Source organism: Berghia stephanieae, chromosome 3, assembly GCF_034508935.2.
Source record: "Berghia stephanieae isolate SIO BIC M18660-M18661 chromosome 3, UCSD_Bste_1.3, whole genome shotgun sequence".
NCBI lineage: Eukaryota > Metazoa > Mollusca > Gastropoda > Nudibranchia > Aeolidiidae > Berghia > Berghia stephanieae.
Genome location: NC_088362.1, coordinates 23,486,913 through 23,501,619, shown reverse-complemented (window position 1 = coordinate 23,501,619; position 14,707 = coordinate 23,486,913). Strand labels below are relative to the sequence as shown.

At 33.9% G+C, this 14,707-nt stretch overlaps 1 protein-coding gene, 1 non-coding gene and 1 pseudogene across 2 annotated transcripts in view; 2 read left to right on the top strand and 1 right to left on the bottom strand.

The window, feature by feature from the left end:
• Window positions 1–6,520, top strand: part of LOC144967383 (SH2B adapter protein 1-like) — a 30,074-nt gene extending 23,554 nt beyond the window's left edge. Inside the window, exon 8 of the mRNA XM_078904508.1 lies at window positions 6,424–6,520. Within this exon, the coding sequence (XP_078760634.1) occupies window positions 6,424–6,510 (87 nt within the window). The 3' untranslated portion in view covers window positions 6,511–6,520. The remainder of the gene's footprint in view (window positions 1–6,423) is intronic.
• A 5,940-nt stretch (window positions 6,521–12,460) lies between these two features.
• Window positions 12,461–12,578, top strand: LOC144969772 (5S ribosomal RNA). Its single transcript, XR_013644849.1, has one exon. It is a non-coding gene; the product is annotated as a 5S ribosomal RNA (ribosomal RNA).
• A 503-nt stretch (window positions 12,579–13,081) lies between these two features.
• LOC144969778 (5S ribosomal RNA) lies at window positions 13,082–13,200 on the bottom strand (annotated as a pseudogene).
• Between the last annotated feature and the right edge of the window lie 1,507 nt (window positions 13,201–14,707).

Sequence of the window (14,707 nt, the reverse complement as noted above, 5' to 3'; positions counted from 1 at the left end):
GTGGTTGCAGTATGAATGAAAATACTGCAACCACCATTGAGTACAGAGGATATAAGTTATTTTGCATTTTATTTTATTTGTTTTCCACGTTAATTTGTGTATTGTACTGACAAAGGGTTTGTACTCGAAATGTCCATTGTCTGTTTTGTTCCCATACGAAGCCTCTCCATTTTCACTCTTTCGTTCATATTTTTGACTACACATTCAATTTTCAGCATCGTTATCTCTCAGACATAATACAGGGGGGTACATACTGTGTCTTCTATTCCCTTATATCTGTTTTCTAACATGCCCTCTGTCTTTGTCTTGGAATGAGATTATTTGGTTTTGTCCTGGCCTGGCGGAGTCCTAGCTGGGAGGGAAACAGTCAAATGCATAGTTATAGTTATTGTTTTGGGAGATGATATTTTTTTCCTTGTAAATCATCTCTCTGTTATGTATTATTATATTTGTTATTTTGAATGTATGATGTAAGCATTTGAGTGTATTCCTCTTTGTTGGATTTTGTACTTGTGTCCGGATGAAACTTATTGGTGATCTCAAGCTAAGTACATTGGTGGTATGCTCTTGGATTCTACATCTGATCCCTATTTGTTCCCAGTTCCTCTTTGTCTTACTTTCTCTTGGGTGCTTTAATTGTAATTCTAAAACTTTTTACTATCCCATTTTCTTCCTTTTTACTGGCGCTGATATAATAACCTAAATGTGTTGCAAGCGCCGTAAAACCCTTAAAAACAAAAAGCAAAAACATAATACTACATATTTTGAGATTATTTGTCACATTTTGTGTGTTTAGCTTTGCGGGTGGTTGGATGGGAGCATCACCCTTGAATCGTATACCTATGATGTTCGCATGGGTGTACGATCCGATAGTGATGTCGTTTCTTCTTCTCTTTACTAGCCTATCCTGCTTCTTTGGTTTGTGATTGTATTTTTGACAGGGGATATTTTTTTTCCTGTAAATCCTCTGCCTGTTTGTTCTTGGTTATTTATAATTTAGCTTATGATATCTTTAGGTTATGATTTTGATTGACATTTGAACTATTTTTGTTAGATTGCTTGTTTTTTTGTTTCAGCGGTCTCTCATATAACCTCAATTGTGTTGGAAGAGACCTAAAGCAACAAACAAACAAACAAACAAAAAATATGTTTAGCTTTTGTTTTTCAAAACCAACTAAAAATAAACACGTGTGACTGGCTCATTTTCATCATTTAAAAGAAAAATTTAATTTGGGAATCTAATAATGTATATTTTATTATTTTATGTATTAAAAAAATAATAGAAAATAGACTTATCCAAATCAGTTCTTCAATTTTTTGTTGTTGTAAACACACCTCAGTTGATATTGATCAATGTTTTTAGCAATGTCTTGTTGCAACATGACGATTTACATCTATTGAAAGAAGGGGTTAAAAGTAGCATCCATTGCTTACTGTCAGCTGTGTCAATATTTTCTGTATATCGTGGTCATTATTCTCATTGTTTTATCCAATAAAATGGTCAATAGCCTTGTTGTTTTATAATGGTAGTTTACAGTACAGTGCATTTTGAATTAAGAAAATAGGGAGCAGGCATCGGTGTAAGATAAAAATCTGAACAAGTGTGTATGAAAAGTATCAGACAAAGCAAGAAAGAAAAATACAAGAGGGGAGTCGAGGTAGATTGATTTTTTGGGATGTTTTTTTTCTTGAATTTTTCTTTATTGCTTTGTCTGATACCTTTCATACACACTTGTTCAGATCTCTATCTTACAGTGCATATTGCATTCTACTATGATAGTTAGGACACCTGATGATAGTGTAAATTATATCAATTACATTTTATAATGGCTTTAATACTCTGTAATTAATGCCTTGCTACAATCATAATGCGTAATCATTAAAATTGTTTTGAAATTACAGGGTGCATTTGGGTATTAACACATTATGCATGTTAATGTTAATGTTAGATGATGATTTATGATTTATGCAGAGATCCTGGGTGTTTTTTTTTGTCCCCCTCCCAAATTGGGTAGGGAGTTCATTAACTTGTCTTTTATCCCGCTATGTTTGATTTCTGTCTTTGTCTTGGTGGTTATGTCTTGAGCCTGGCCATAGTCCTTGGCTGGAAGGGAAACAGTTAAATGTATAGTTATAGATTTGGGAGATATTTTTTCCTCGTAAATCATCTCTCGGTCTGGGTGTGGTTCCCGGCCTCCCATAGTGGGCAGGGAGGTACTTGCTGTGTCTTCTGTCCCCCTGTATCTGTTTTCCAATTGCTTTCTGTCTTTGTCCTGAAATGAGATTACTGGGCCTGGCCGGAGTCCTTAGCTGGGAGGGAAAGAGTTGAATGTATAGTTATAGGTTTGGGAGATGATATTTTTTTCCTTGTAAATCATCTCTCTGTTATGTACTGTTATTATTTTATTTTTTAACATATGATTTGTTAACATTTGAGTGTATTCCTCTTTGTGGGATCTTGTGCTGGTGTCTGGTTGAGCTTTTAGGTGATCTCAAACTACGTACACTGATTGTGTGCTCTTGGAATCTAAATCTGTTCCTATTTCAACCATTTCCCCTTTGTCTTACTTTTTTCTCTAGTCCTTTTAATTGTACATCTCATGTTTTTACTATCCAATTTTCATCCTTTTTACTGGCGCTGATATGACCTAAATGTGTTGCAAGCACAGTAACACCATTAAAAGCAAACAAAAACAACATTTGTCTGTTATCAGTGCTGATGCTTTTCTGTGATTTTGTGGATCCACAGAAATCCACAATTTTGGAGACAGAGGAGGAATTTCCTTCTTTTCAGCCTTTTTCACGTTTTTCTACCTATTTTTTGCAAAATTATCTGTCACTTTTCATTTCAGCGAATCTTTCTATAAACGGTCAGTGGAGAAATTGGACTGTATAAATTATAACTTATCATCTCTATTGTTGTAAATATGGGGGTGTTCTGGCTGTTAAAAAATGGGACATAAAGACAAACGTTCGATATTGTCCTCCTTTTTCATCTTTTGTCGCCATCAGCACTGTGTTTTGTACTGTTTTGTAAGCATTTGAGTGTATTCCTTTAAGTTGTATTCTGTGCTTATGTCTGGAGGAAATTTATTGTGATTTAAAACTAAGCACATTGACAACGTCTGGGTGGGGTTCCTGACCTCCCATAATGGGCAGGGGGGGGGGTCCATACTGTGTCTTCTCTCTCCTTATATCTGTTTTCCAACATGCTTTCTGTCTTTATCTTGGAATGAGATGACTTGGTTTTGTCCTTGCCCTGGCCGGAGTCCTAGCTGGGAGGGAAACAGTCAAATGCATAGTTATTGAAGGAGTAGAGATCCCTCTTCACCCTTTTTTACACTACACGGTTGTTTTGCAATGTCTAGAGCTGGTCATGTTAATATATATATCATACAGCATTATCCTATTTGAAGCAACCGTTTCCATTCATAGATTTTATGCTGTTGGATTGATGTTGCGGATAGTCATTTAATTATGCCATTATAGTTTAGAAAGTAACGTTTGTGTGTGTGTGTGTGTGTGTGTTCTCATTTAGTGGGCAATTCACTATGTAAAAGCTCATGGTTGTTTTGTTTTTTTCAATTATGTTTAATTATTATTTTTTGCTTTTATTTATTTTTTTTTTTGGGGGGGGGGGGGGTTGGTCATCTGGGTATTTATTCAAAGGTCAATTATGAAAACAAACTAATTGTTTCTGCTTTGAGGTGTTAAAAAGGTGGAATGAAAACTCAATGAGATTAGAGTGAAATTGGCTAGCTGCTAACAGCTGCCCCTGTACTTCTGGGTGGGGTTTCTGACCTCCCATAGCGGACAAGGAGGCACTTACTGTGTCTTCTATCCCCCTATATCTATTTTCCAAATTGCTTCCCGTCTTTGTCTTGGAATGAGATCACTTAGCTTTGTCCTGACCCTGGCCAGAGTCCTTGGCTGGGAGGGAAACAGTCGAATGTATAGGGAGATGTGTATTTTAATTTGAATCCAAAATTAATAGGACTAAAATGAACAGTACTTCATTAATTCCCAAAGCATTTTGAAGTGATAATTCATAGAATTAATAGTAAGGATAGAATACAATTTAGACTGACTGTTACTGAGATTTTCCTTGAAATTCTGATTCTGATTCTGATCCCCCCCCCCCCCCCCCCCCAAAGAAAAAAGCAAAAATCATGTTTTTATAAAAAAAATATTTGTTTATGGCAGGACTATTGTTGATGATGGTCCTGCCTCTGTTCTGTGAGTTGTTTTTGTTAATATTATTATTATTATTATTATTATTATTATTATTATTATTATTATTATTATTATTATTATTATGATATGTTAGTCATCCTTATCATGTACAATCACCCTTTACTTCGTCTTTATGTGAATTGCTTTTTATTTTTTACAAGTGTCTCATTGAGCTGCATTTAACACAGTATAATATAAAGGGCGAGTCAATGGTGAAGTGCTAGGTCACTAACCTTCTAAATTAATCTCAATGGACACTTGGGTTTTTTTTCTTCCTTTTTTTTATTTCAATGACCTCTTTGCTTTTATGGCTTTGGCTCGTAATAGCTCTATCACTATCACGAACTAACTTTGACAAAAAAAGAGATGAGATTTTTTTGATTTAAAAAAAAAAATGATTTGAAATGAATTGAAAAGACTTAAGAAATACAACTGGAGAACAAACGATTATTACCTTTTTATGTACTTTGATTACCAGTAACTTTCTTTAATAACTACCCTCTTTCTATGTTCCTTCTCTAATAACATGTGAAAGTACTTTCAATTTTTTTTATGACTGCACTATAAGCCTATCTATTCCAAAATGTACTTGTACCGGTGGCTTTATTTACGGGTATTTATTTCGCCATTCACTCTGGGAGTTTGACATTCATGTAATGGGGATTGTATTATCACTAACAACACCCCTCCTGTCCAATGTCATCATCATTCGTACTTTCATGCGACATTGATTTGGTCGGGTTTTGAAGACAGATGGGCTTATCCCACATTATATATGTGTGCTCTTGGAATCTTCATCTGTTCTCTATTTGAGCCATTCCTCTTTGTTTTACTTTTTCTCATGTGTTTTCAATTGTGAATCCTGGGTGGAGTTTCCGATCTCCCATATTGGACATGAAGGTATTTGCTGTGTCTTCTATCCCCCTATATTATCTGTTTTCCAACTTGCTTTCTGTCTTTGTCTTGGAATGAGATTATTTGGTTTTGTCTAGGCCTAGGGAAACAGTCAAATGTATAGTAGGTTTTGGGAGATGATGTTTTTTTCCTCGTAAATCATCTCTCTGTTATGCATTGTATTAAGTTTTGTTAACGTATTATATATGATTTGTAAATATCTGATTGTATTCATCTTAGTAGGGGCCTGTGTTTATGTCTGGATGAGACTTTTAGGTGATCTCAAACCAGGTGCATTGAGAATTTGGAATTTACATCTGTTCCCTATTTGAATCAATTCCCTTTGTCTTACCTTTTTCTCGGGTGCTTTAATTATAATTCTAGAGCATTTTGCTATCCCATTTTCTTCCTTGTTACTGGCGCTGATATGACCTTAATGTGTTTCAATCGCCGTAAAACCCTTAAAAACCTATAAAATGTCATCATTCTTACTTTCATGCGACCTTGATTTGATGGGTCTAGAACTAGAAGACAGATGGGCTATCCCGCATTATATATGTGTGCTCTTGGAATCTTCATCTGTTCCCTATTTGAGCCATTTCCCCATGTCTTTTACTCACTGGGTGGGGTTCCTGACCTCCCATAGTGGGCAGGAGTTACCGTGTCTTCTATCCCCCTATATCTGTTTTCCAAATTGCTTTCTATCTTTGTCTTGGAATGAGGTTCTTGGTTTTGTCCTGGCCCTGGCTGAGAGGGAAGCAGTCAAATGTATAGTTATTGTTCTGGGAAATGATATTGTTTTTCCTTTTAATTCATCTCTCTGTTATGTATTATTATATTTGTTGTTTTGAATTTATAGTGTAAGCATTTGAGTGTATTCCTCTTAGTAGGGATCTGTGCTCGTGTCTGGATGAGACTTTAAGGTGATCTCAAACTAAGTACATTGATGGTATGCTCTTGGAATCTACACCGATTCCCTATTTCTACCATTCCCCTTTGTCTTACCTTTTCTTGAGTGCTTTAACTGTAATTCCAGAACTTTTTACTATCCCATATTCTCCCTTTTTACTGGCGCTGATATGATCTAAATGTGTTGCAAGCGCTGTATTACCCTTAAAAACAAAAACAAACATTACTTTTACTCGTGTGCTTTCAATTGTAAATCTATATTGTTTGACCATCCCATTTTCTTCCTTTTTACTGGCGCTGAAATGATGACATTACCTAAATATGTCGCAAAGCACGTAAAACCCTTAAAACAAAAATAAATAATTTTCTTTTTTTTTTTTTCCTTAGATCCATGGTGGAGAGAGATGCTGTCAGATATGTCCTTCCCCCACCCCATTTATGCCCAAGAGTGTTGCATGTGCAAGTGAACACTAAATTTATATATATATATATATATATATATATATATATATATATATATATATATATATATATATATATTACATATATATATATATATATATATATATATATATATATATATATATATATATATATATATATATATATATATATATATTTATATATCTTATTGGCTCATTAATTGTGTTCTGTCTTCCTTGGCACTGATACGACTTTTAGAAATTGCTGTTGAACTCCCTAAAACAAACAAACAAACAAACCATAATTTTGCTCTAATGCTTTCATTTTCCTTACACTCACCACCATTATATTATGTCAATGTATGTTAAAAATGAGATTTTGAAAATCTTTTCTTTGTTATTAAAATTCGATTCATATTAATTATAATATAATATTATCAGGCTTATAACATATGAGTTTGTAAATTTATGTATGGAAATTCTCAGAGCATGCGCTTGTTATTGTTTTGTTGTTTCTTTAATCGTAACATTTTTTTTATTTTTGTTATATTACCATCATACATTCTTTAATGCTTCTTATTCTTATACTCTCGATATATAAGAATATCGATATTGATAATTATTATTCAACCAATTCATATCCAAACAACGTTGAAGACACTTTTTATTATATATATATATTTTTTTTTTTTTGTTTGACCCAAACCTGTAAATTTTATTGAAATTGAAATGTTTCTAAAAATGTATAGTATACAAAAAAATAAATAAATAGAATAAAATAAACACACGTTGTAAAATAATAATGATATTTCTTCATGAACCAGAGCCTTGTAGTATTTGGAGAAAAAAAACCCAGAATAAATGGCCATTGAATAGTTCCATGTGATTCAATTTTAATAATTAAGTGACCCAGTTTTGTTTTTTGTTGTTTTTTTCCCATGAACATGAACCATTTGAAACGCTAATATTAAATTTAAACGAAATTGCTTGTTAGATTTGGGATATATCGCATTTACTTACTAACCAAATTGTTATCTCATTCTCTCTTCTTAGTTTAGTGAAGTTGGGTTGTTTTACGATACAGAGCTTATGAATGTATCGTAAAACAATCCATAAAAGAACAAAATACTAAAGATGAAGAACGGTTTGAGCCCCAAACACAAGTTGGTTTAAAGTCACCAAGAAAAAAGAAAAGAAAAAAGAAATTTCTTTTTTCTTTTCTTTTTTCTTTGTGGCTTTAAACCAACTTTTTTTTTCGGCTCAAACCGTTCTTCATCTTTAGTATTTTGTTCTTTTATGGGTTGTTTTACGATACAGAGATTATGAATGTTTATTTGGTTTTCATAATATCCCTATTAATAGAGCATTTCTATAGGCAAAAAAACAATGTGTTCTATGGACCTTTTTTCCAATAGTCGTCTTTGATTGGATTTTGGTTGCTGACTGATATTGTACATGAATTGATTGTGCGAATTAACCATTCATTTATGTACGTTACTCTGCTTGCGCTCATACACTGAATTATTAATTTGTTTTATTTCCTGAATAATAAATAAATGGAATTATATTTCAGGAATAATATCAAACTAAACTCGTTTGCTTGTTCATTCTTTTTATATATTTTTTTCTTTTTCGTTAGAGTTTTTTTTTAAATATAATAACGAAAATATTTCTAAATTTCTTTTTTCTTTCCTTTTTTCTTTGTGACTTTAAACCAACTTGTTTTGCGGCTCAAACCGTTCTTCATTTTTAGTATTTTGTTCTTTTATGAAGGTGTCATCTCTGGGTGGGGATCCTGACCTCCCATAGCGGGCAGGGAGGTACATGCTGTGTCTTCTATCCCCTTATATCTGTTATCCAACATGCTTTCTGTCTTTGTCTCGGAATGGGATTACTTGGTTTTGTCCTGGCACTGGCCGGAATCCTAGCTGGGAGGGAAACAGTCAAATGCAGTTATTGTTTTGGGAGATGATATTTTTTTCCTTGTAAATCATCTCTCTGTTATGTATTATTATTTTTATTTTGAATGTATAATGTAAGCATTTGAGTGTGTTCCTCTTTGTTGGATTTTATGCTTGTGTCTGGATGAGACTTGTAGGTGATTTCAAACTAAGTACATTGGTGGTATGCTCTTGGAATCTACATCTGATCCCTATTTGTTCCCAGTTCCCCTTTGTCTTACTTTTTCTTGGGTGCTTTAATTGTAATTCTATAACTTTTTACTATCCCATTTTCTTCCTTTTTACTGGCGCTGATATAACCTAAATGTGTTGCAAGCGCCGTTAAACCCTTAAAAACAAACAAACAAAAACAAGGTGTCATCTGGGTGGGGTTCCTGACCTCCTATAGTGGGCAGGGGGTTACATACTGTGTCTTCTATCCACTTATATCTGTTTTCCAACATGCTTTCTGTCTTTGTCTTGGAATGAGATTACTTGGTTTTTTCCTGGTCCTGGCCGTATACCCTGGCTGGGAGGGAAACAGTCAAATGTTTAGTTAAGAGTTTTGGGAGATGATCTTTTTTACCTTGTAAATCATCTCTCTGTTATGCACTGTATTGTTTTGTTTACATGTTATATATGATTTGTAAGCATTTGAGTGCATCTTTCTTAGCTGGGACCTGTGCTTGTGTCTGGATGAGACTTTTAGGTGATCTCAAACTAAGTACTTTGATAGTGTGCTCTTGGAATCTACATCTGTTTTCTATTTGAACAAATTCTCCTTTGTCTTACCTTTTCTTGGGTGCTTTAATTGTAATTCTAGAACTTTTTACTATCCCATTTTCTTCCTTTTTACTGGCGCTGATATGACCTTAATGTGTTGCAAGCGCCGTAAAACCCTAAAAAACAAAACAAAACAAAACAAACGAAGCTGCCATAATATATTAATTTGAGTACATGATGCCCTGGCGCCTACAAGTGTTACATGCGGACAAACTGACGTCGGGACAAACCTAGATGAAGTCGAGCTTTTTTTTTCAGACCACCCCCCCCCCCCCCCCCACACACACACACACTTTTCCAGCCGGCAGTGATTGGGTAGCTGGGTCTGTTAGATCTGGCGGAAAGTACTTTCCGATAGACAAAGATACTATCATAAGGGTAGAGCAAGCAGTTAATTGCTATTGTCCATTTCACGCTGTAGAAACTGGGATAATCTAAACTCCGACTCCGTGGGCCGAACTAACGAATGTTTACTCTGCCGTTTGATAAACAATACATAAAACTGATACAGTAAAGGCATCAATCCACGTTATCCAAGTCAACATTGACCAAAGAGATATTATTTTAAATAATTAAAAAAGAAAACAGCAATAAAAATTAACTCACTCAACCCTGACACCGACTAAATCCGTAGTTTACCCGGGTTACTTTTACCCCATGCCTATTTTCTGAGACAATTTATAGGCGTAGTATCAAAGGTAATGTTTTTAGTTTTTGCATGTTTATGATATTAGAATAAAACTATCTATCCACATGTTCATTTTTAATACATTTTTTTTCAAATTTTGAAAAGTAGCAAAAATCTCTAGGATTAAGTGAGTTAAGGTCATTTTGCGATCTGTCCACCGCGACTACTAAACCTTAGCAATGCGTTAATTTCACTGATGTGTACTGTTTTGACTAGTCATGCAGGGTCAATTATGAATATTGTATTGAGGTATTTACAGCCTAAAGCAACGCCGCTGTGATTTGATGGCTACACAATCACAATGATCCCCTTTTTAACTGTCCCCACCCAAAGTTACAAAGGAAACTCTATCGGGTAATGTTACAAAAATACTACATATTGTTATTATTGTTGTGTTGTAAAGAAGATAAGAAGTGTTCTGTGTTAATAAAAACAAGCGTATAGCCCGAGTATATTGAAACTACAGTCGTTGTGTACAAACCAACGTGTAAATATTTGAAGGTCCAACAACTCAATTTTATTATGGGGCTCATTGTTGTAATGGAAATACTCTCAAACAAATGGAAAATATTATCCATGACAACAATATTAAACCAGGCCCACAATTGTGCTTGGTTTTCAGACCTGCAAATATGTGCACCTTGGTATAAACGACAAATAGATATTATATGGTTTATATTTTTCATCGATTGCATCTTGTCACATATTATTTGACAACGAAGAGATACGAGGAAGTGTTATAGTCTGCGGTACTGCGGCTATTTTCCAATGTTTACATCCCTATAATTTAATTCTGGAATTACATGTTCAAAGTCCGTTTGTAAATAATTATAAGGAAGAGAAACGACGAAATGTTAAATTCTACAATTCGTTGTTTTCCAGGGTTTACATCTTACGTAATTTGATTCTGCAAAAACAGCAAATGTGCATGAACGTCTTTAATGAACTTCCATTTCAATCTTACTCTGAGCACTATTATTAGCACAGCATGACGTTTGATTAGTTTGTTTGACACAATGGTGAAGAGACAATTAGTACTTATTCTGTTTGCCGTGTGTGTTATCTCGTGTTATATGACAGTAGATGCGTCTTACTTGAGAGGTAAGTATATCGTATGTGACCCACATCCTCCAAATGGTACGAGGGTTCGGAGTGAGTTCTACGCCAATTGTTTAAAAAGGATTTTTATTTATTTAAAATTTTTTTGGAAGGGGGGGGGGGGGGCAGGGATTGTTGTGTTTTTACTTGTGTTTTTCTCTGTGCTTTGTCTGGCACTGATTCATACATATTTTTTTTCAAATCTTTGTGGTTTATTTAGAAGAATAAATATAGTGTCCTAAATTTGGAGTCTAACAAAAAAAAAAAACCCTCACATTTTAAATCGTTTTTCAACTTCCTACCTCCTTATCTACGAGTAATTACCTACTTACATACATACCTACCTACACCCATCCATCCACCCATCCATCCATACATCCACCCATCAATCCATCCATCAACCCACCCATCCATCCGTTCATCTATTCATACATATCTAGTCGCGGGGTCGTGGATAGCTCATACGGTAGAGTCACGATCTTCCAGGCCAGGCGGAGTTGTCGTACCAGTAAGGTCGCGAGTTCGAGCCCCCATCGCCGCCGCGAAGTTTTTATTCTCTATTTTATTCTGAACACTTTCCTACTCACACCATTTCTTGTTATTATACATATCTAGTAAACATTTGATAAAAGAAAAGACAGGCAAACGTATATAACATGTGAACACATGACCCCCCCCCCCCCCTCAAAAAAAAAAAAAGAAAACAAAAAACAAAAAAAAACAAAAACAAACCCAAAGAACAAAACAAAAAAATAACAAACAAACCACCAAATAAACTAAACAAAACAAAACGCATCACGTTTAAACCAGCCCATAATTATGTTCGTTTATCAAACTTGCAAATAAATGCATCTTGATCATAACAGCTCATAACTTTGTTATACGTTGATACCCGTTAATTGGTCCGAATCATCGCAAACTAGAGATTCTAGATTGCCATGGCCGAAACTGACGGTTGGAACAATAATTGGGTTATGAATATTTAATAAGATTTCTTTTTCAAACTGTCAAAAGCTTACGTGCGCGGTCATCTTATTTGCGGGTCTGATAGCCGAACACAATTTTGAGCTTGATTTAATATCGTTGTAATGGAGCAATATTTTACATAATTATTTATTTGAGAGTAGTTGTTCCATTATAATTATGGACTCATAACAATTTGGTTTATCAATAAGTACATATCTTATGTGCCGTAGGGGGTACCGATAGCTCAGTTGTCAGAGCACTCGCTTCAACATGCCCTTACAGAGAGAACGTCATGCTGGTTTTGCGCCTACGTCTCTCGTCCTCGCTTCCGGTGAAGTATCTCACGCTGCTTTCAAGATAGCCCATCGCCACTTAAAATTCTCCAGTAACGACAAATAGTGCAACAGACGAATTTACAACACGCTATTTCAACTAACAATATACATTTCTAAACTATCTTCATCATTATATAGATTAGCAATAGTGTTTTAATATTATATTAAATTCTATTTTCGACACTTTCTGTTGTCTACGACCATACTACGTTGAAAATACCGGTTCTCGTCCGATCACCGAAGTCAAGCAACGTCAGGCGTGGTTAGTACTTAGATGGTGACCGCTTGGGAACCCCACGTGTTGTAGACATCTTTTTTTTTTTAATTTTCCATTTTACAATTTTATTACATTAAAAATTTGTTTTTTTTTATAAATTGTTATTTACATTTTTTTTTATATATTGTAGTAGTAGTATGTAGTAGTAATAATAATAATAATAATAATAATAATAATAATAATAATAAATAATAATAATAAATAATAATAATAATAATAATAATATAATAATAATAATAATAATAATAATATAATAATAATAATAATATAATAATAATAATAATAATAATAATAATAATAATAATAATAATAAATAATAATAATAATAATAATAATAATAATAATATATAAATAATAATAATAATATAATATATAATAATAATAATAATAATAATAATAATAATATAATAATAATAATAATAATATAATAATAATAATAATAATAATAATAATAATAATAATAATAATATATAATAGTATAGTAGTAGTATAGTAGTAGTAGTTAGTAGTAATAGATAAATTAAAAAAAAAAACGATGTCTACAACACGTAGGTTTCCCAATCCGTCACCCATTTAAGTATTAACCACGCCTGACGTTGCTTGACTTCGGTGATCGGACAAGAACCGGTATTTTCAACGTAGTATGGTCGTAGACAACAAGTGTCGAAAATAGAATTTAATATATTAAAACACTATTGCTAATTTATATAATGATGAAGATAGTTTAAAAATGTATAGTATTGTTAGTTGAAATAACGTGTTGTATTCGTGTGTTGCACAATTTGTCATTACGGGAGAATTTAGAATGGCGATGGACTATCTTGACAGCGGCATGAGACACTTCACCGGAAGCGAGGACGAGAGACACATGCGCAAAACCAGGATGACGTTCTCTCTGTAAGGGCATGTCTCGCTTCACACGCAAAGGGACCAAGATCAATCCCAGGTGCAGTCGATTTTTTTTTTTTCTGATCCTCCTGTCCACCCGGCAGTGAATGGGTAGCTGAGTCTTGTTTGCTTTGGCGGAAAGTATTTTGCGATAGACTAGCGTCATATCATATCATGTCCGTTTCACGCCATAGAAACCGGGATAAACTCCGGCTTCATGGGCCTAATTGCTCTGAAGGACTACTTATGTACCATAGCACATAACACGTGATTCACTGTCTCAAAGCAGAATTGTGTCGGTGGTGGAAAATGAATTTATATACATAATATCAGGGACGGCTGGTAATAATGGGCAGGGTGGGCAAATACCAGCCTGTTTTTTTTCAAGTTATAAGCTGTATTACCAGGTCCGAAATAATCTAATCTAAATTAGATAATTTCAAAAGTTACTACTTAAACTTGATACTTCGTACTGAAATCAATTTGTGTGTATTTTTGATAGATTGCGAATGACCATGCACCCCGTAATGCATAAACCAGGATACGCTCCTGTTCTTTTTATCAACCCCCCCCCCCCCCTCCCCTCCCCAACCACTCCACTCCGCCCACATCGTCATCTCATCGTCACGTCGCCTGACGGTGAACTAACTCCGATTTTTGCTGTCTGGCCTCTCTAGTACTAGGTCGGGCTAATTCAAATGAGCCCACCTTAATAACCAGTGAACACTGAATAGAGCTTTTGGCAAACGAACTTTTTCTTATTTATTGCCTTACTTGTGCTGGTACCATTGATGTAATGACTTTGGGAAGGTTCCAGTATTGAATTAAATTTATTAACTTACTAATATTATATCAATTTAGTATTAATTTGTGTTGTTTTTATATATTTGTTTATCCATTTAAATTATTTCTTTTTTTTTTTCTCGTTTTCTTTAAGTACTTCTCAAAACTCATTTATTTAAATTGTTTTCTTATTTGTTTTTTGTTGTTTTTTTGTTTTTGTTTTTTAACAAATTAATTTGTTAGTTCTTTTTTTTATATTCTTAAAGTAATTACCGCTGTATTTTTATTGCCAGACTGAATAATTTTGCAAAACAATGTAATTTTCTATTGTATTTCCTCTAATAAAACAAAACATTTTATTCAAAAGTCACGACTAAATAAATATTAATACAACCACCATTTTGGTTTTCTCAACAATTGAATTAGTATACGAGAAATACTCTTCTGAGTAAGGAGAGAGTTGAATTCTAAGTTATAGAGGAAATAAAGAC